This window comes from Lampris incognitus, chromosome 17, assembly GCF_029633865.1.
Source record: "Lampris incognitus isolate fLamInc1 chromosome 17, fLamInc1.hap2, whole genome shotgun sequence".
Classification (NCBI taxonomy): domain Eukaryota; kingdom Metazoa; phylum Chordata; class Actinopteri; order Lampriformes; family Lampridae; genus Lampris; species Lampris incognitus.
Window position 1 is genome coordinate 35,244,374 of NC_079227.1, and position 22,823 is coordinate 35,267,196.

At 50.4% G+C, this 22,823-nt stretch overlaps 1 protein-coding gene across 1 annotated transcript in view; it reads right to left on the reverse strand.

Annotated features, from left to right (window-relative positions):
- Positions 1-21,870, reverse strand: part of svild (supervillin d) — a 70,413-nt gene extending 48,543 nt beyond the window's left edge. The window contains exons 1-5 of the mRNA XM_056297097.1: positions 21,857-21,870; positions 21,182-21,766; positions 14,573-14,607; positions 6,832-6,893; positions 987-1,081 (exon numbers count right to left, since the gene is read on the reverse strand). Coding sequence (XP_056153072.1) covers positions 987-1,081; positions 6,832-6,893; positions 14,573-14,607; positions 21,182-21,573 — 584 coding nt within the window. The 5' untranslated portion in view covers positions 21,574-21,766; positions 21,857-21,870. The remainder of the gene's footprint in view (positions 1-986; positions 1,082-6,831; positions 6,894-14,572; positions 14,608-21,181; positions 21,767-21,856) is intronic.
- Positions 21,871-22,823: the final 953 nt, after the last annotated feature.

The window sequence follows — 22,823 nt, forward strand, 5'->3', positions numbered from 1 at the left end:
GACATACTGATAATGACACAACGTGTTTGGTTGCAGAGATCGGGACATATCTTGTCCGCCTCCTGACTCATGATGAAATCGGAGAGCCTGTGGTTTGCCGATGAATTAAAATTCCACAGAAGGACTAAGGGTGGGCAGGGGTTGGCATGCTTTCCGGGAGGCACACAAAAAGGCAAACTCACATTCAGTCAAACAACACCCCTACACACACAACAATTGTGCCTCGCATCAATCGCTCACACATGACACCATGGCACGGTGATGCCACGGGAGATAATATGGCGGATAAACGTCATTAAACTCGACACATGCAGGTCCCACGCAGACTTGCAGACTGTTTTTCAGTCCAGATTGGGTAAAAGGTTAAAGACGGCCTGGCTCCCATAGCTACAACAACTGACTTCAATCTGATTTGCATCTCTACGGCTGCTACCTTACTTTGCGCTCGTGAATTGTGTGTGTAATTGTGCAGCAGTGGCGGGCTCTGCTGCAGGTTTATCTCTGCACAGGTTTACATCATCATCAATGTGCTTTTGATTTGGCCTTTTAATCACCCGCTTGCTTCCATTTACCCAGTAGCCAGCCCCTTTCGTACGCACTTGTGTTTCGTTCAAAGCCCAATATAATTTTAAGCCCCGCGCTTGTAATTTGTGATATTGGGCTATACAAATAAAATTGACTCGACTCGCTTGTATTGTGCCATATGCAGTGCACCGTAGTCAATAAAACTCATTGCATGACTGGCGAAACATCCAGCTGGATCCAGACTCGTAATGCCGTTAATGGCTCCACCATGCGCGTACCTAACCGTGCTGCATGATCTACGGGGAGAATAACATCATTCGGCGATATCGCGTCCCGCAAATGTAATTGCGGCTCACATAACCGAGTAACGCGACTACTCCGCTCTCCGGCGAAACTCGGTTACGAGCGATTCCGGTTGTGATTGCATTCCGCTAATGATAATGACAAGACAGCTCACCTACCTGCCCAAGGCTGTATCCGCCTCGCTAGCAGTTGGCTGGAGGTGGGCGTTGTCCCTTGCACGGTAATTGCTGCTTACCTCCTCTGACTCCGAATCCTGCGGGGGGCAGAGAGATAGCGGCGGCCGTAGCCTGCAGGTTAGACAAGCTGGGTCGTGAAAGGACCCAAACCAGCCGTGAAAAGCGGGGCGAGGATAACGAACGGATATCTCCATCACTGCCCAATGTGATGCCCTTCAGCAAGGCAGTTCACACACAATGCGCTCCTGTGGTATTCTTTTCTCTTTTTTTTGGGGGGGGGGGGTTTCACACCTTTTCTCTCCCCAGTTGGATCTGGCCAATTACCCCACTCATCCGAGCCGTCCCGGTCGCTGCTCCACCCCCTCTGCCGATCCGGGGAGGGCTGCAGACTACCACATGCCTCCTCCCATACATGTGGAGTCGCCAGCCGCTTCTTTTCACCTGACAGTGAGGAGTTTCACCAGGGGGACGTAGCATGTAGGAGGATCACGCTATTCACCCCAGTTCCCCCCTCCCCGAACAGGCGCCCCAACTGACCAGAGGAGGCGCTAGTGCAGCAACCAGGACACATACCCACATCCGGCTTCCCACCCGCAGACACGGCCAATTGTGTCTGTGGGGACGCCCGACCAAGCCGGAGGTAACACGGGGATTCGAACCGGAGATCCCCATGTTGGTAGACAACGGAATAGACTGCTACTCTACTCGGACGCCCAACAAAAGCTTACTTTACAAGGGTTTAGATCATTTCAGCTACTAAAGAAGTGGAAAGGCATTGAAAGAGAGTAGACTCGGGGTGTCCGGGTAGCGTGTCGGTCTATTCCGTTGCCTACCAACACGAGAGCCGCCGGTTCGAATCTCCGTGTTACCTCCGGCTTAGTCGGGCGTCCCTACAGACACAACCGGCCATGTCTGCGGGTGGGAAGCCAGATGCGGGTATGCGTCCTGGTCGTCGCACTAACGCCTCCTCTGGTCTGTCGGGGCGCCTGTTCGGAGGGGGAGGGGGAACTGCGCTACGTCCCCCCGGTGAAACTCCTCACTATCAGGTGAAAAGAAGCAGCTGGCGACTCCACGTGTATCGGAGGAGGCATGTGGTAGTCTGCAGCCCTGCCCGGATCGGCAGAGGGGGTGGAGCAGTGACTGGGCCGGCTCGAAAAATAGGGTAATTGGCCGAGCACAACTGGGGAGAAAAAAGGGCAAAAACTCCAAAAAAAAAAAAAAAAAAAAAAGGGGGGGGGGAGAGCAGACTCCACATAGTAAATGTTGTGCAATCTCTGTGGGAAAGGTTTGGGGGAGATAGAGGAGGATGTTGAAAATAGTACGAGAGGAAAGGGGTGAAAGAACAAATTGTGTCAACGCCGTAGTCACAAAATCCAGGTACAAAATGGGTGAGCCAGAAGCTGTCCTCTCTCTCTCTCAGCCAACAGCAGCTCCTTACACATTCCCCACTTCAAAACCCGAATCCATGTCTACACCCCGAAACCAGACACAATCTTAGACACAACCGGGCATGAAACTAGACACTCTGCAGCCCAGGATTACACTTCATGACCACAAACCGTTTGCAAAATAATAACATTGTGCGACCAGTTGTCTTAAATGTGGGTTGGGGATTTAACCAAGTTTCGATCCCTTTCCCCAAACCGTACAGAGCTCTGCACATGAGCCGTGCAGCTGTTTGAGAAGGCGCTCTGTGAACCAACGCTCCGCACAGCTGCCGGGAGAAGTCCGGCGGAGACGACCGGACCTCCAGCTGAGACGCTAGCAAAGACCAGGAAACGAGGACTCTGTCCCTCAACCTTTTTTTTTTTCATCGCTAAATTTTCTTTAAAAAAAGACTGACATGAAAGAATTAAAAATACAGATGGCAACTGACGCAGAGTGGCTGTCCGCCCCATGACTGCTATTGTTTTGGTCAGACTTCGCACACGTGTTCGCCATATTACTGGTGAATGAGTCCAGCTGATGCTGCCCCGCTTTCCATTCCGTCTGAAGCTCTCAGTCTCCATTTCTTTTTTTCTTTTTTTGGGGGGGGGGGATTTCCCCCCCCTTTTTTCTCCCTAATTGTATCCAGCCAATTACCCCACTCTTCTGAGCCGTCCCAGTCGCTGCTCCACCCCCTCTGCTGATCCGGGGAGGGCTGCAGACTACCACGTCTCCTCCCATACACATGGAGTCGCCAGCCACTTCTTTTCACCTGACAGTGAGGAGTTTCACCGGGGGAAAAGCGCATGGGAGGATCACGCTATTCCCCCCAGTTCCCCCTCCCTCCTGAACAGGCGCCCCGACTGACCAGAGGAGGCGCTAGTGCAGCGACCAGGACACATACCCACATCCGGCTTCCCACCCGCAGACACGGCCTGTTGTGTCTCTAGGGGACGCCCGACCGAGCCGGAGGTAACGCGGGGATTCGATGTGGAGATCACCGTGCTTGGAGGCAACGGGAGAGACCGCCACGCTGTCCGTTGCCTACCGACACGGGGATCGCCGGTTCAAATCCTCCGTGTTACCTCCGGCTTGGTCGGGCGTCCCTACAGACACAATTGGCCGTGTCTGCGGGTGGGAAGCCGCCCCTACAGCCTCCATTTCTGAAAGAAACACACAGAGTTGAGCCGAGGGTGTGACACCATACTCCTCGTTGTCAGTAGAAAGTTCGTATCGTCACAGCACTCTTCACAGTGCACGCCATTACAGGTTGTACCTTTAAAGTTGATTAATACGCTTTCTTGTGAGTCTGTGTGAGTCTGTGTGTGTGTGTGTGTGTGTGTGTGTGTGTTTTTCCAAGACTATACACTCCAGTCAATGGAAAAGCCAGGTTTCTAAGACGTTGGATCATTTTCTTGTTCAGGATATTGAGACTGACTTTATTTGACTTTGTGGTATCTCGACACAACCCCATCAGGACTGAAAAGTGCACACTTGGGCCTGTGTTTCCCTTTAAGTGCGAGGTGCTGATCTCACCACTACTGGTGTCCTCTGGAGAGGCTGACTCACCGGCTCACTATACAGCACGCTACGGAGGAGACACCGCCGAGTGCCAAACACACATGAGGACGATCACTTCTCATCCCCAGGTTACCTTTTCTCTTCTCAGTAGGGAGACCGTGAATGACCAGAGCGGAGAGACGGAAAGAACGACAGAAAGACAGAAAGACGCAAAGAACGACAGAAAGACAAATAGACAGAAAGACGAAGACAGACGGAAAGACAAATAGAAAGAGAGAAAGACAAAGACAGACAGAAAGACAAAGATGGAAAGAACGACAGAAAGACAAATAGAAAGACAGAAAGACGAAGACAGACAGAAAGACAAATAGAAAGAGAGAAAGACAAAGACAGACAGAAAGACAAAGATGGAAAGAACGACAGAAAGACAAATAGAAAGACAGAAAGATGAAGACAGACGGAAAGACAAATAGAAAGACAAAAACAAAGAAAGACAAAGACAGACAGACAAAAAAGACAAAGCAGGAAAGAAAGAGACAAAAAGAAAAAGAAAGACAGAAAGACAAATAGAAAAACAGAAAGACAAAGAAATACAAAGAGAAATACAAAGAGAAACACAGACAGAAAGACAAATAGGCAAAGACAAAAAGACAAAAACAAAGAAAGACAAAGACAGACAGAGACAAAAAAGACAAAGCAAGAAAGAAAGAAAGACAAAAAGACAAAGACGGACAGAAAGAGAAAGAAAGAAAAAGAAAGAAAGATGGACAGAAAGACAAAACGAAAGACAGAAACACAAGGACAAATAGAAAAACAAAGACAAAGACAGACAGAAAGACAGAATGAAATACAAAGACAGAAAGACAAATAGAAAACCAGAAAGACAAAGACAAAAAGAAAGACAAAGAAATACAAAGAGAAACACAGACAGAAAGACAAATAGACAAAGACATAAAGACAAAAACAAAGAAAGACAGACAGACAGACAAAAAAGACAAAGCAGGAAAGAAAGAGACAAAAAGACAAAGACAGACAGAAAGACAGGAAGAAAGAAAAAGAAAGACAGAAAGACAAATAGAAAAACAGAAAGACAAAGAAATACAAAGAGAAAGACAAATAGAAACACAGACAGAAAGACCAATAGACAAAGACAAAAAGACAAAAACAAAGAAAGACAAAGACAGACAGACAAAAAATACAAAGCAGGAAAGAAAGAGACGAAAAGACAAAGACAGACAGAGACAAAAAAGACAAAGCAAGAAAGAAAGAAAGACAAAGACAGACAGAAAGAGAAAGAAAGAAAAAGAAAGAAAGATGGACAGAAAGACAAAACGAAAGACAGAAACACAAGGACAAATAGAAAAACAAAGACAAAGACAGACAGAAAGACAAATACAAAGACAGAAAGACAAATACAAAGACAGAAAGACAAAAACAGACAGAAAGACAAATAGAAAGACAGAAAGACAAAGACAGACAGAAAGACAGAAAGACAAAGAAAAAGAGACCTTTGACCAATCCTTTACTGGCACATCCTTCTTAATTACACTAAAGAGAAGGAAAGAGGCAAAGAGAGAAAGAACACTGACGGAGTGATAGGCTCTTTGTGGGAGCCAGTTTTCCCAGCAGGTTTTGGCTGGAGCGCCTTGCTGCCATCTGGGTTCACTTGGCCAAGTCTTGGCACGGCTCCTGGTCCATAAAGGCCAAGTTAGCAGGGCTACAAACAGCCATTTACATCTGCTGCAATGAAACCCGACCACGGCCTGGGAAAGACACACACACACACAAGTATGTGTGACAGAGCGAGAGAGAGAGAGAGAGAGAGAGAGAGAGAGAGAGAGAGAGAGAGAGAGAGAGAGAGAGAGAGAGAGAGAGAGAGAGAGAGAGAGAGAGCAGGGACACTTTGGGGAGTAATATCCTTAAACTGGTGTCCTGGACGAGTCCTCCAGCGTTCTAGGCTGGATTTTCCACTGCGGTGCAAACCCTCGAAGGACGCTCTGTGTTTGCACGTGCACACATCCAGGTGCAGGGTAGTGCAACGCTCTGTGGAACAGCTCAATCTGTTCTAGATGGAGTAATCTTGCTAGAGGAGGAGGGACGGAGGAGCGCAGCGGCAGGGCTGGAAACCGCCGGGGGAGTGGCGGAGGAGCGAGGCAGATGCAGATGTGTCGATTCGAAAAGTGGCGTGTCTAAAGACGCAGACGGGGCAGATTTACCGACGCGGAGTTCATCCCTACTGTCACCAGATCATCACTTTGGAATTTGGGTGCAACTTTGAAGCGCAATCAGAAACGGTTCGGGGCGTCCGGGTGGCGTAGCGGTCTATTCCGTTGCCTACCAACACGGGGATCGCCGGTTCGAATCCTCCGTGTTGCCTCCGGCTTGGTGGGGCGTCCCTACAGACACAATTGGCCGTGTCTGTGGGTGGGAAGCCGGATGTGGGTATGTGTCCTGGTTGCTGCACTAGCGCCTCCTCTGGTCGGTCGCGGCACCTGTTCGGAGGGGGGGGGGGGATAGCGTGATCCTCCCACATGCTACGTCCCCCTGGCGAAACGCCTCACTGTCAGGGGACAAAAAGGCGCCTGGTGACTCCACATGTATGGGAGGAGGCATGTGGTAGTCTGCAGCCCTCCCCGGATCAGCAGAAGGGGTGGAGCAGCAACCGGGACGGTGAGGTAAGAGTGGGGTAATTGGCCAAGAACAATTGGGGAGAAAAGGGAGGGGGGGGCGGTTCAATGTTTGGTGATGTGTGCGGTTATACGTACGGATCCTTGAACGCGCGTACACACAGCGAACCAAAGGTCGACGCACACTTATGCAAGAGTCACACTTGTGTGCACATAAAAACTAAAAAATTGGTGGCCAACATAACATATCCTACCTTGAATCGAGACATCTTGGGGGTTGCACTGCCACCAGCCGGGTCAGCGGCCTTCCCGCCAACTGAAAAACACAAACACGTGCACACCGAAGGTTAACCAGCGTACGTGAGAAGTCGCCGTCCACCTTCCTTCATTTGTGCGGCGCTCGCCGTGTACGCCATTAGCTAGCATGTGCAATCAGGAGTCACCTTTGGAATGAAGGTTGAGAGTACAAGACGGTCTGGGTTTGGTTTCTACAACAGAACGCCGTTTATGGTTTGGGAGATGGTGAAGTGATACACCTGCCAACCACAGCCCTCCACCCACAGCCTTCCACCCAGAGCCCTCCACCCACAGCCTTACAGCTTGGCGTAAGGACAGAGTGCTCGCTTATATAAGCACCGAGGTTGACATCGTAACAGTAATTAACAGTCTCTTATGCAACTCAATTCACGTAGGCATACTCACTCACTCGGTCGCTCATTCAGTCACTCACTCGGTCGCTCACTCACTCAGTCACTCACTCACTCCCTCAGTCACTAAGTTATTCACTCACTCACTCGGTCGCTTGCTCGCTCACTCAGTCACTAGGTCATTCACTCAGTCCCTCACTCACTAAGTCATTCACTCACTCACTTGGTCGGTCGCTCACTCACTCAGTCATTCAGTCACTCACCCACTCACCTGGTCACTCATTCACTCACTCTGTCACTCACTCATTCATTCACTTACTCTGTCACTCACTGACTCACTCAGTCACTTGATCACTCACTCTGTCACTCACTCACTCACTCACTTGGTCATATACTCAGGTCACTTGATCACTCACTCAGTCACTCACTCGGTCACTTGATCACTCACTCAGTCACTCACCCACTCAGTCACTCACTCGGTCACTTGATCACTCACCCACTCACTCACTCACTTGGTCACTCACTCACTCATTAATTCACTCACTCACTCACTCACTCACTCACTCACTCACTCACTCACGTAAAGGAAAGTACTGCCCACAGACCACCTGCTCTCACCAGAGACGTACCCTTCGAGTCTAACACAGATAAATTGTGTAAGTACGGGACAAACATGCCACAAGTTAGAGCACGTACATTTATTGACCCTATTTCTTTCAATGGCGATGCCAAGAAAGGCGCGTGGGTGGACACCAAGGCACCCCCTGAGAAACCCAAGAGCTCTCGGCCTCGGAACGAGTTCACAGAGCCCATGGGCCGCAACGGATTCTGAGGATGGAGAAGTGTGTTGGGCTCCATCGTTCAGCGAGCGTTAAAGTAGTGAGATCATGGGTTTTTTTAGATGACGGGCAAGGTTAGCAGGCATGTGTGTGTGAGAGGCAAAGAGAAGGGGAAAGAGAAAGAGAGCGGCACGGAAAAGACAGAAAGTGCATAATTCACTGTACAAACTGTACATTTCAGAAACCTGTTGTGAATTACCAGATAAGCCCCCCGCCTCCGCGAGCTGTTTTCTTCCCGCCCGAGCAAAGGGGGAAACGCGTAATCACATTTACGGTGATCTATAACAGCGAGGAGTCGGTATGATGTTCCGCAAATCTTGTTTTGTCGTCATGACGATGCAATGTCTCAACCCAAAATACCGTCTCTCGGATGGAAAAACGACAAAAATCCAAAAGGGATGTCTTCCCTTCACCCCCCCCCCCTTCTGACGAAGAAACCAATTTTTTTTCTTTTTGGGGGGATTTCCCCCCCCATTTTCTCCCCAATTACCCCACTTTTCCGAGCCGTCCCGGTCGCTGCCGCACCCCCTCTGCCGATCCCAGGGAGGGCTGCAGATTACCACATGCCTCCGCCTCCTTTCACCTGACGGTGAGGAGTTTCACCGGGGGGATGTAGCGCGTGGGAGGATCACGCTACCCCCCCAGTCCCCCCCCCTCCGAACAAGCGCTCCGATCGACCAGAGGAGGTGCTAGCGTAGCGACCAGGACACATACCCACACCGAGCCGGAGGTAACACGGGGATTTGAACTGGCGATCCTCGTGTTGCAACGGAATAGACCAATACATTTGCATAATCCAAGGACCCTGACTAAGACTCAGCAGGATCCGACTGATGGGGAGACATTAAGCAGACGGTGGACTCGGAGTGCTCTTTTGGTTGTGACGTCCGTCCAAGCCATGTGACATCATCCTGCATCCACCACCGGTAGTCTGCTTACCCCACCTCCTGCCTGGTACAGCAGGGCCGGTAGTCTGCTTACCCCACCTCCTGCCTGGTACAGCAGGGCCGGTAGTCTGCTTACCCCACCTCCTGCCTGGTACAACAGGGCCGGTAGTCTGCTTACCCCACCTCCTGCCTGGTAGAGCAGGGCCGGCAGTCTGCTTACCCCACCTCCTGCCTGGTACAGCAGGGCCGGTAGTCTGTTTACCCCACCTCCACTCGGAGGCGTCCGGGTAGTGTAGCGGTCTATTCCGTTGCCTACCAACACGGGGATCGCCGGTTTGAATCCCCGTGTTACCTCCGGCTAGATTGGGCGTTCCTACAGACACAATTGGCCGTGTCTGCAGGTGGGAAGCCGGATGTAGGTGTGTGTCCTGGTCGCTGCACCAGCGCCTCCTCTGGGCAGTCGAGGCGCCTGTTCGGGGGGGAGGGGGAACTTGGGGGAATAGCGTGATCCTCCCACGCGCTTCATCCCCCTGGTGAAACTCCTCACTGTCAGGTGAAAAGAAGCGGCTGGTGACTCCACATGTATAGGAGGAGGCATGTGGGAGTCTGCAGCCCTCCCCGGATCAGCCGAAGGGGCGGAGCAGCGACTGGGACGACCCTGAAGAGTGGGGTCAAGTACAATATTAGCCATATTAGCCAATACTGTACTTCACCCCAGTATATCCAATATATCCCATATCCCACAATATATCCCATATTGGCCGAGTACATCAGGGGAGAAAAAAGGGGAAGAATCCAAACAACAACAAAAAACCCTTCACTATGATGACACAGTGATGCATGATTGGTTACCAGCCTTTTTTTTTTTTTTGACAAGCATTACTTTCATTCAATCTTGAGTTAATATGTTTTTCCACCAAGCACTTTAACAACTACGATGATCTCTATATAAATAAACAAATGGTGCATGGCCTTTATATAAACCGATCATTCTGTATTATTGGGGAGTAGGAATAACCGACACCTTCAGTTGGGACTTGTTTTTAATCTCCTCCAGACTCCCGTGGCTCAGAACTAATGACTTCCTGCCATTAAAACTTGTTTCATGATGTTGGTCATGCCGCAGCTTAGGCCTCCAAATAATACACGTCTTCTTCTGTCAGTTTGGTCAACCATTATTTCCCCTTCACAGTTGACAAAATTGCACTTCTTCAATTACTTCCGCCATTTCGCCTCAAAACTAAACTGGCCCTTCATACTTGCGCAAACCAGGTGGTTGGGGCGGGGGGGGGGGGTGTCTGAAGCCATTTATAGTAAATTGTGGGCGTGGTCAGAAGCCCGCTGGCCCTCAAAACAGGAAGTTGGGGTGTGTCTGAAACAATTTATAGTAAATTGTGGGCGTGGTCAGAAGCCTGCTGGCCATCAAATCAGGCAGCTGGGGTGTGTGTCTGAAACCATTTATAGTGAATTATGGGCGTGGTCAGAAGCCTGCTGGCCCTCAAAACAGGAAGTTGGGGTGTGTCTGAAACAATTTATAGTAAATTGTGGGCGTGGTCAGAAGCCCGCTGGCCATCAAATCAGGCAGCTGGGGTGTGTGTCTGAAACCATTTATAGTGAATTGTGGGTGTGGTCAGAAGCCTGCTGGCCCTCAAAACAGGAAGTTGGGGTGTGTCTGAAACCATTTATAGTAAATTGTGGGCGTGGTCAGAAGCCCGCTGGCCATCAAATGTGTGTGTACACAGATTCCTACACCTGAAGATACAGTTTCATACATCTGGCCGCTGATCGTTCCGCTCCACCTTTTTTCTCTTTTCCAAAATGGGAGAGCCAAGTCTGTCTGTGTTTGTATTTACTTTACTCAGCTGACAAAAAGAAAACAAACCTCGTCTGGAATCTACCGTTCAGGGGAAACAACCGCGTTACTTCGCTGTTGTGTCTACCACGTTTTGCGTCCCTCACAACAGCAACACACCTTTGGCCTTCTTGCACGAGATTTTTGAGACTTTACACCTCGCTCATTCTACCCCAAATAACTGCGCCGCTGTAAAAAACAAACATGGCCTTCACTTTCGCTTGAGGCAGCCTACCCCGACCCCTGACATCTCACACAAAGTGTTTTCTTTCAAGCTTTGTTGAAGGCGTGTTTCGTTTCATTTGTTTTTCCAGAGAAGTCTGTAACGGCGTGTAGCGCTCGCTGAGGGGACGGAGGCAAGATGCCGTGTACCTATAACATCATGGTTTCAATTAAGGCTGACAAGCTCTGCTACTCCACCATATTACCCCGCTGGGCCTCCTGCACAGTTACTTGAAATAAGGTCGACACACTGGCAACCGAACAGGAATTGAAATGTGCACTATTTTCAAGCCATGGTTCTACTAAACAGAGCAGCCCCCTTGAAAGCCATCGCGGCGGGTTCTTGCCTCACTTCCTGCTTTAAACAGAGCACGGAGAAGAAGCCGTTTACATCGTTGAGCAAGAAAGACATGTTACACCACCTCGTGCGCAACAGCCATTCATATTTGCTGCAAGCTGTCCTTGCCATTTTGCTCTTCACCTCGTCCTCCCAGAGACGCTTCTCTCTTACTCGCTACAAGGTGGACGCGACGAAGAGCGCGCAGGTAGCCGGACGGTAAAGCCACCAGCCCAGCAGACAGACAGACAGACAGACAGACAGACTGGAAGGCAGGTAGGCAGACAGATAAAGGGATATGCAGGCTGTGGGCCCAGGTGGCAGGCCGGCAGCCAGTCAGCCAGTCAAGTCGGTTCATACACAACCCATTTCCTCCTCTCTGTGCCAGAACAAGCGTCGACATTTGTCCCGTGTCAGTGGTGAAGTGGTGAGCTCAACAACCCTGCTCGGTGTTTATTTGAGAACACGCGTTGTACCCTTAAAAAGGAAAAACGAGGAGAAAGACGGACACGCCGCTTTTCCTTCGCTGAAACAAATTCGTAGCACCACAATACAGTGCAGTACAATTCGCTCTGTGTGTAACTGTAGTCCACTGACTTCCGGTTTTGACAGTTGCCGCGTGTTATTGACGATGGCATATTTTTCGCGATGCCTGCGACATTTACCATGGATACATGTCAACGACATACACACAACTGTGGACAAACTTTCACCTGCACCTACCATAAGGATGGGTATCCTCATAACGACGAGAAAGAGCCGGACACGTCGCTTTTCCTTCGCTTCAGTATATTTGAATGAGGACAAGTCGGCGAACGCTCCCCCCCCCCCTGTGACAATCCTAGGCATTACCAATCGAGCAATGAACCATTCACCCAAAAGAAGTCGATCTCAGATTAAAGCTGAAGTACGTGCCAAAGCATCGACACCCACAGCCAGCACTACCCTCACCTTGTCCGCCACATGAAACAATCCCGAGGCCGGACATTCACTTTAAATCAAGTGCCGATCAAAACTGGGCCAAGGACGGCTGCAGCCTTTGTCATTCTGTTCGATTCCACCTCAGGCGCAGAGTATCGAAAAGCCCTTTTTGACTGGACCGGACCGGCGGGCCGGTCCTACAAACGCGAACGCCGCTGACTGAGTGGTCATGTTTTACACGATTGGGCCGCTGGGTCAGGTGACCAACAACGTCGATGAAGTTACGCGATTGGTCGGTCGAGCGGCGAGAGGCACGAGGGAAAGCGCAGAGTTAATGCAGCCCAAATAACAAACCACTGGCAAAACACTCGCTGGCGAATTCACAAGAAGAATTGCGCGGCTTTTGCGGCCGCTCAACCTCAAAGCACCCGCAAAGGGCGAAGTGTGCCAAGCAAATAGCGTCTCGCTGCTCCGGCGCCATTTGCACATATTTACATTAGGTAATATGCATACATTTGGCGTCAAATTGGTCCCTTTCTATGCAAATGAGCCTCATTTAGGGGCGGTATGGTGGCGCAGTGGTTAGCGCTGTCGTCTCACAGCAAGAAGGTCCTGGGTTGGAACCCCGGGGTTGTCCAACCTTGGGGGTCATCCCAGGTCGTCCTCTGTGTGGCGTGTGCACGTTCTCCCCGTATCTGTGGCGGGTTTTCTCCGGGTGCTCCGGTTTCCCCCACCATCAAAAAGACATGCATGGTAGGGTTAATAGTCCTGTCTGTGCCCCTGACCGAGGCATGGCAAGACGAACGGGAGTTGGTCCCCGGGTGCTGCACAGCGGCTGCCCACTGCTGCTAGCTACACGGCTAGGATGGGTTACATGCAGAGCAGAATTTCCCTTTGGGGAGCAATAGAGTATATCAAAATAAAAAATTGCACAACACCAGCGCTACTCACCACACACAGAGATGATGGTAACTCACATGGGTGGTGACTGCTCATGGCAGCAGGGACTGTAGCCAGGCGAGGGCATCTTCATGCCAGGGGTGCTCGAGAGCGGATATTTCGAGGGAGAGTATCATTTTTTGCTTCAACTGAGACTGAAATCATTCACAGATCCAGGTTGCCAGGTCTAACCATTTTCACTACACTTCATGACATCAAGGATGGCATTGAACCCTCCTACCGTGTTCTTGCCACAAAGCCACCATCTATACTTTGGCACATGGATAACTGCAATCAGACACAAAAAAGGGCAAATTGCTCTCAGCTGCAAACTTTCATGGACGTGTTTGCGCTGTACTATCATTAGCGCGAGGCCTGTTCTGCAGCGGTGGACCCAGGCCGTGCGAGGGGCAGGGGGCCAGAACATTCAAAAAGCACTAGCACGCACAAAGTCATGATGCGTTTATGGTCCACCCGAAGGGCAGCCATTAAAGCAATGGATCATGTTTTCTCCACTGACAAGACACCCCAGAGGGCCCTGTGTTACGCTGGCTTGCACATTAGGCCACCACAGAGAGCATTTCATCATGTTTTATCTACCATAGGGGCATCCAAGCAGGCACTTTTGGGTTGTTTTTTCAAACATGGGGGCACCAGGGGGGGGGGCAATTGCCCCCTGCCCCCTCGTCCACCAGTGGTTTTGTGAATTTGGACCTTGAGACGGGGCAGATGGCGGTTGCAAGTGATGCGCAATTCATGGTGCGCCCAGCGGCCACAATCCATTCTGTGTGAATTCGCCTGTCAGTACGGAGTGAGTGTTAGAACAACGAGAGACATCCGCAGACGGAAACGGATGAAGGAGGAGGGGGCATTAACAGATAATTACAATACAAGCTCAACTAAAGGGCCGGACCCTATAGTTGACTGGCTAGCGCAGTCGCCCATGGTGCAGGTGATCCGGGTTCGCGTCCCAGCTGCCCCCTGAATTCGTTACACTGTTAACCCTAACAGGTCATTACAATTGTTATCATAAATAGTAACAATTAAATCAAGTTCTCTTTCAAATTAAACATCCCAACATATGAGTGGAAAGCACTGTCCTTGCAACAGCATTTATAACCTTTTATAACCTTTTTTTTTATGTAGCTTAACCATGTCATGTGATATGCTACCTCAGTAACAGCAAATATTACTGGGGCCACTACATCTAAATCCCAGGAGGGTTTTCTGACATGGGCAACAAGCCCCACATGGCGCCAGCACATGGAGATATGATGAACTACAAGGAGCGGGCCAGCAGAGGAGTGTACCACAAGAGTATCTGAAGTGCAGTTAAATAGAGACTCCTTACCCTTTGGCTCCTCCGGGCTGACGGTTTCCAGCAGTCTGCAAGGGAGGGGTGGGGGGGGGGAGGGGTGGGGGAGGGAGGGCAGAGACAGAGAGACAAATGAGGTCACAGTCCGAGTGACTGAAGGAAAAGAACAAAAAAAAACGACACACGGCTTCAACACTAGTAAGAGCAAGAGTGCAGATGTGGGCCGGTCACAGGGCCGAGTGTGCACATGTACAACTGACAAGACATGGGACAGGATAACCAAGGATAACCAAAGATAAGGACTATAAAACTAAACATTGACACTCATAACAAAGCAGAAGGCTACTTACCACCCCTCGCAGGACGAGCATCGTACTACATCTACCCCTGCCTTCCCTGCTGCCCTCCCTGCCCCATGCCGGCCCTCATATAACAGCAGCGCTTGTGCAGCATCTGAAGATGGCCATTCATCTCTAAGTAACAGGCGTTAAATATGGACGGGGAGAGCAGCTGCCTGGGGTCGGGCAGCGGGGTGGGTGGGGTGGGGAGGGGTTGTGGCAGTGATGTAACAGAAGGAGGGGAAAGGGGGCTCTTTTCAAAAACACAATGGAAGAGAGTTGCGGCAGGCAGCTGGAAGGGGTCAAGGGTCACAGAACGGGGGGGGATCCCCGACGGGGCGGTAGAGCTTGAACTCAGCGGGCCCGGGTTGAGTCAGACTCAGTTTCCCGCTGGAATGCTTGGGTCGGGTTCACCATCTTTGAGTCGTTATTTTATGAGCAAAATCCGGACTACGCATCTTGGACTTTCGGAGCTCTGAGTGGGGCTCAAATGTCCAGGCCTGAGTCAGGCTTCGCAGAGATGAGCGCGACTGAAAATGCTGTGCTAAGGTTTACTGTAGGAGGTCTGGGGTCGGGCGTAATGGGAGATGATGGAGGATCACATCGTTCTGAGGCTGCTCTGTCTTTGAGCAGTCTGCTCAAGGGTTCAAATACAGACAGGTGGACTCGGATTACCCAGCCAAACAACTGCCAAATGTGCACATCCCGCAAGGACACGCATCTGCTTACACAACCTCCAAACACAGCATCTAGTAATGAACAAGCCACATCACCGTCACCACATCACAGGCAACGACACACAAAGCCACACTACCTTAACCGCGGAACAAGACAAAGCTATTCTAAGCCATAATCAGCTTTTGAGGTGAGCGCGGCCCCCATGCTACAGCACATTTCATCGCTACAGCAGACTGGGTCTGGACGACTAGGCTCTACAGAAGGCCCCTCGGCAGGCCTCACCGCTGGCTCCGGGCCACCTCCACGGCCGACACCGCCCGGGTCTCGAAACGCCTGGAGGTCAGGGAACCCCCCTCCGACAGCTCGCCGAGCAAACGCAGGGCCCGGCGACGCTTAGTCGATCCCGCCACCGCCCCGACTGGAGGCTCGGGGGGAGGGGCCACACGCATCGGCTCCACGCTGGTGTCACAACTAATTGGGGGATGATGAAAAAAAGAAATGGAGTGAAAAACAAAGGGAAAACAGAGAGGGAATGATCCAGCGGGGGGGAGAGAGAGAGAGGGAGGAAAAGTAAAAGAATGAGAGCACAACGGAGAGTTAAGGGCTGGGGGGGGGGGGGTGGAGGGAGAGAGAAAAGCCAAACAAGCAGCCAACATCATGCGAGAGAGTCATTCATCATGCACTTAGACACGCAGTAAACTGCTGTCTCTGGTGCTGTCTAATATTATGTCATACGTTGGGTTTGAACCCACGGACAGGGGGAGAGAGGAACAATATTAATGTGCAGCGAGACGGGGAAGAAATGTGTTAGTGTAAAAGAGGGGCAGTACAGTTACACAGGAGGTAGCCCTCCTGTGTAACTGTGTATAGTTTAAAGAGGATTTCTGCATCCGATAAGCGCAGCCACGCGGAGGCCTGGTTTCGGCGGTAACGTCGGTACTGTTCCGATTCTTAGTTGACCGCTCGACCCCGCAAAAAGGTGTAGCTGTTCGTACAGCGGGGTAAGCTTCTTTTAGCAGCACGCAGCCTTGGCCACGCCAACAATCAAATCTTGACTCCTATCCAGGCCCCGGTTCACAGCTGGAGGGCTTTCGACTTGTGGTTCATTTCAATGAGCCTACACAGAGGAAGAGCCTCGAGGTAGGCGTGGAGCGGCATTCCCTGAATAACCGCATATGAATTTTAGGAAACAGTTATGAGCATGAATGGCATTTTGGAGTTCATTCTTTTGATGGTTGAATTGACGAGGGCAGGATGCCTCTGCTGTGGCAGATAACCCTGCCGCTGACAGACGTGCTTCCATTATCACTGGGAGGAACGGCAACAGTTTCCCTGTTGCTATTCTGGTCTGACGACTCGAGAGACTGGCAAACTGAGACCGCTTTGTCGAGTGGAGCACTACTCATGTCTAAGACATTCCGTGTCTCGCTGTCCATCAGAAGCTCTGTCAAAATTCACATTTTTATCCCGTTTTCAAACCACATTTTGGCGTTACACTTTTAGATCCCCATTGTTTTACCCATTTGTTTTAACAGGGCAACAGGTTTTAGTCATCGGACTTCAGGATCTTAAGTTGTGTGTTTGTAAGTTGGCTGTCAGCTGGATGTAGCCTACTGGACTGCCCCAGATGCTAGCTTAGCTGACCATAGTGTAATGACCATGGATGTGTAGCCTCGCTAGCCCTTGGCTAACGACTCGAACCCTTTAGTTGACTGATTAGCGCAGTCAGCCATGGCACGGGGAACCCGGGTTCGATTCCCGGCTGCCCCCTGAATTCTCGCTACATTGGTGGCAGCGGTGGGATTGCGTATGCGCTCAGAGGCATGAGGGAGTTGGGAAGGAGTGGGGTAGTGTAACGACCGTGGATGTGTAGATTCACTAGCCCTTGGCTAACGGGTCGGACCCTTTAGTTGACTGGTTAGCGCAATCGCCCATGGTGCGGGGAACCCAGGTTCGATTCCCGGCTGCCCCCTGAATTCGCGCTACATTAGGTTTGTCTTGATGCATGCTCAATGATCCAGGTGAGGAAACCACAGGAAGTTGAACCAGTTCATCTGGACACAAGGTTTACTGAGAGAAACGTTTCATCTTCATCTGAGTGATGGATCATGCCACATGTGACATGCAAACAGCCAATCATTTAACATCGCCGATCCAATCCCCGCGTTACCTCCGGCTTGGTCGGGTGTCCCCTACAGATACAATTGGCCGTGTCTGCCGGTGGGAAGCCGGATGTGGGTATGTGTCCTGGTTGCTGCACTAGCGCCTCCTCTGGTCAGTCGGGGCGCCTGTTTGGGTGGGAGGGGGAACTGGGGAGGAATAGCGCGATCCACCCACGCGCTACGTTCCCATGGCGAAACTCCTCACTGTCAGGTGAAAAGAAGCGGCTGGCGACTCCACATGTATCGGAGGAGGCACATGGTAGTCTGCAGCCCTCCCCGGATCGGCAGAGGGGGTGGAGCAGCGACTGGGAGTGTGGTAATTGGCCGGATACAATGGAGAGAAAAGGGGGGAAATGCTAAATAAATAAATAAATAAATAAATAGAGGACAGCTCATCACTATGGCAGTTTTTTTTCCCAATATCAGAACAACGTGGTGGTTAAATTCAAAGCAAGGTTAAAGTCAACCATTTTTGCCTGGTCTTTATTAAATATAGGTCATTAAAAACTATCAATAATTATCGATACCAACTAGATTGAAATATCTTAGCGTCATTACTTTTTCAGCTCTATCACTCAGCCATGCCTTGCAATAATGCAGTAATCATGCAAAGTTCCAGGAAAATGGCAGAATCGGGTCTCCAGAGCAGTTCGTGCAGCACAGATAACCTTCTGGAGTCTTCTGCTGTCGTTCAGGAGGAAAGTCAAGTAGAACTAAAGGCAACAGAAATAATCTGATTAAAATGTGTTACCGTCTGCAGCGACACATCTCCAGCATGTGCTGTGCATATGTACGGAACATGCTGGGATATCTATGTATGCAACCTGGCAAACTGTTTCAGATTATTACACGCATTACATCATTACTTCTTTAATAATTTAGATAAACAAACTACAACCCCATATTAACTGGAGTATCAGCTAGCTCAACTGCATTCTTTGTAATGCCAACACATATCAATGTGGCCAATAAAACCCAGAGATTTCTGCTTACGAGAAACACAAAGTTCAGTTTCTGGCGGGTAACGTGTGTCTAGACAGCCTGACTCCATCTAGCTGTATGTGTTGCCCCTGGGAGTCAAAACACGAGTCGCTACAGCTAACGCACAATGAACGTCACAACAGGACTGACAAGGTTAGAGGGCTGAAGTGACAGGCGTGAAAGACAACACATCAACCTGTCAGCCCTGCTTCCTGCTCTCTGCAATTGAAAATATAGTCTATAAACTTTGGTCGAACTAAACCCCTGTAACCTCCACCCCCTCAAACCCCCCCCCCCCAAAAAAAACTGCCACCATTGCACAGGAAAACAGAAACGACTGTGCAAAACACCTACTCCTGCTGGACACGGATTCCCTGTATAGCCCCAAACTAGCCAATGCTTAGTATACATAATTCACCTCTGTCCTCATAAAATGGAGTCAGTTTTGGCATCCGGGTGGTGTGGCGGTCTATTCCGTTGCCTACCAACACGGGGATCGGCGGTTCGAATCGCCGCGTTACCTCCTGCTTGGTCGGGCGTCCCTGCAGACACAATTGGCCATGTCTGTGGGTGGGAAGCCGGATGTGGGTATGCGTCCTGGTCGCTGCACTAGCGCCTCCCCTGGTTGGTTAGGGTGCCTGTTCGGGGGGGGGGGGGACTGGGGGGGAATAGCGTGATCCTCCCATGCGCTACGTTCCCCCTTGGCGAAACCCCTCACTGTCAGGTGAAAAGAAGTGGCTGGCGACTCCACATGTATGGGAGGAGGCATGTGGTAGTCTGCAGCCCTCCCCGGATCGGCAGAGGGGGTGGAGCAGCGACCGGGATGGCTCGGAGGAGTGGGGTAATTGGCCAAGTACAATTGAGGTGAAAAAGGGGGAACCCCCCCCCCCTCCAAAAAGGAGTCCATTTTGACCAATGCAGGGAAAAACATGAAGCCAAAGATAAAATAAATAAATAAATAGATAAATAAATCCTGACCTCTGTTGCAATGACAGATTTTAGGCAACGCACTGTTAATTACTACAGCCAAGATATGCCATGAGTTATTACACAACATGCACATTCTTGTGAGGGTTTTGCAACACAAGACATGCCTTTTCCAATCTAATAAACCGGCAGGTTGATACGATCTAACCGGCTGCCAGTCAGGCTTATCTCGCCTCAGTAAGCACAGGACATAAAAAGCGGACGGAGCTCGAGCTGAAACATATTCAAACGTCCCCCCCCCCCCCCAAACTTTCACTTAGTCTTGAAAAAGTCTGTCCGCCTCAATCTCGACCCATTTTTCAGTCATCCCCATAGGCTGCCGGTCAAGACCAGACAAGCCCAGCTGTCGGAGTTCAGCAGAATCCCCGGCTCGATAAAGGCAGAAAACATTCCCAATCCCAGGACACAACATGTTTCCCTTCTCCCACGTACAGTGCCCAGGACATTGCTGGCAGCCAATGGGAGGGCTTCAAACATGTCCCATCCCTCCTTAGACCCACAGTTACCATTTGTTATTCGCTGACATGTTTAACGTTCGCACTCCTCTCTGCAGCTGTAAACTGAAGCAAAACAAGCCGCTTGTATGTCATGACAGCAAAACATGCCCAGGCGAAAAAAGGGGGGGAAAGGCAGCCATCTGATCTTCACACACAGCCAATTTTGGGAATGTAAGAAGTAGTATTTACTTCAATGACATGATAGCACCGAGGTTTTCCAAATGTACAAGCCACATGCCTCCACAAGATCCAGTTTCTCCTTCTTCATCCTTCAACGCTATCTTTCCCTCTACTATATCCATCTATGCATCATTTATACCCATTAAACTCAATTCATGGTTGCGGGAGCCCATTCCAGGAGCTGTTGGGCAGAAGACACGGAGACCAAGTCCAGGGTGACCCGTCACTCACACATCATTCACACCTATGGGCAAACTTTAGAGACTCCAGGTCACCTAACATGCATGTCTTTGGACTGTGGGAAGAAACCGGACTATCCAGAGGAAACCCACGCAAAACCGGGAGAACATGCTAACTCCACACAAGTGGGGACGCAAAATTCTATCATGTACATCTTCCAAAAATAAAGACATACTGTAAAGATGCCACTTGATGCTCATCCTGTTTCCTGCCGGTGTGTGCGGGAGGAGTGAAGTGTCACTTTAACAAGGGGACGTGATGTTCAAAGTTTTGAGATCTCCATGGAAGAAGTACACCTCTGTTAACTTTTCCACAGCATTCAAACTGTGTTGTTATTGAAGTCATTATCTGGTTGCTGACAAGATCAACATTTGCAATCTAGTTTTAAAATACTCTCCCTGAGAGAGCCCAACTCTGGACCAAGCTAGCGATCACGCCCATGGCCAGATGTGTGCTTCATTTTTCTGGACATGTCTATATATGTCAGATGAAGCAACCCAAGTACTGGGGCCGACCCGGCATGAACCGTCAAAGATAAAGGTGGGCAGGTTATAATTTTAAAGACAATATGGGTAACCTCACCTGGAATGAGAGGAGAGCTTCATGGTGGAGGCCAAACTGGATTCTGAGGATAAAGTGGAGTCTTTTTTTGGGTTAATGCTGCCCCCTGTGTCCTGGGAGGACTCACTGTCAGCTTGTTCGTCGAGCTCCGCAAACTTATCCGTGATGCCACTCCTGGTCTGGGTCTCCTCTGGCTCCTTATCCTCGAACTTCTTCTTCTCCTCTTTCACTGTTGAGGAGACCATCTCGGATGAGTCGCCAATTTTCCTGTCCCTTCGGACATATTTGGAGGTGAATTCATCTGTGTTGCCATAGCGTTCAGCAAGCTCCCTCCTCCTTTCAGCCTTGTAGCGGGCGATTCGCTCAGCTTTGGTCTCCACGGTGGAGCTTTGCAGGGTATCTACGCCATCCATTTTGCTTTTCCGCTCTACTCAGATGTAGTCAGGATTCAGGGGCTGACGCACTTTTCTTAGCTGGATGCAAACCACAGTGACTGGTCTACTGGTTGCTTCTTCAAATAGGAGGACCGGTCAAGTGTTGCCAGTTTGCTTAGGAGTGGCTCTCCCCCTGAAGACGCTGCCTCACTTTGCCAAAACCATCACAGGGCTGCAAAAAGAAAAAGAAAGAAAGATAGGTACCCATTAGTGAGTCATCAGTGAAAATCCCATACAATAGGCTTTCAGAAAACACCCAAACCTGCGACGATGACCGCAGCAAAGGAAATGCATCGTCATTCAGCTTGGAGTCCTAAGAAACTAGCTGCTGTGGCCATGCAGCCAAGCCCAACCCTGCCTGTGCAAGTCACCCCCTCAGCGAGAATGATGTCAGCCAGCTCCGCTCAAAGACAAGAAATCCCCTGAGCTGTCTGGCTGAGCGCCGCACCGAGACGCTCGCATAACCTCTAGCCACTCCACTCAGAGGGTGTGGGATAGCAGGAGGAAGAGTAGCGAAGGAGCGCAAGAGAGAAACAGATATTAAGTACTCTAATCTTCATCCTTTCCCCCCCCCCCTTTTCTTGTTTAAGTGGAGGTCTCCGCCTTGGCCCCACGCCGCTTGAACGTTTTCCAACCCCCAGTAATGGCTCTGTGTTTACTATGACACACAAAGGGCATGAGCTCAGAGAGCGGAGATCTACACACGGCTGCAAACAGACGGGTTCCACAACTGCCAGCTCGCTTAAAAACCCAACCCCAGCTGACAGCGGCAATAAAACTTATTATGTGTGTGTGCAATGTCGGCGAACCCCCACGCTATGTCAGGGGCTTTTCCACGGAGCCGTCTCACACAGCTAGCACACCAACAACACTCAGTCCGCGGACACCCCTGGAGCTGGACGAGGGTGGGTTGGGGGGGTAGTAGTTCGACGGAGGCATGTTTACTTAGGTGGGGTAGCGTGTGAGCGGGGAAAGTCAATGTGGTCCCCCTGGTACCCCCTACAGCGAGAGGGCAAAGGTTAATTCAGCACATATAGGTTTCTACATGTATTAGCTCGAAGCTTTGAGGAACGGAGGTTTTGAGCAACAACGAAGAGAGGGAGCACAGAGAATGGTGGCGGCGAAAGAAGAGGGAGAACAGGAAGAAGAAAAAGAGGCGAGGAAATAAGGGGATGAAATAACGAGTGGCACGTTGCAAAGTAGAATAAATGGTCCCACTCCCAGAAATC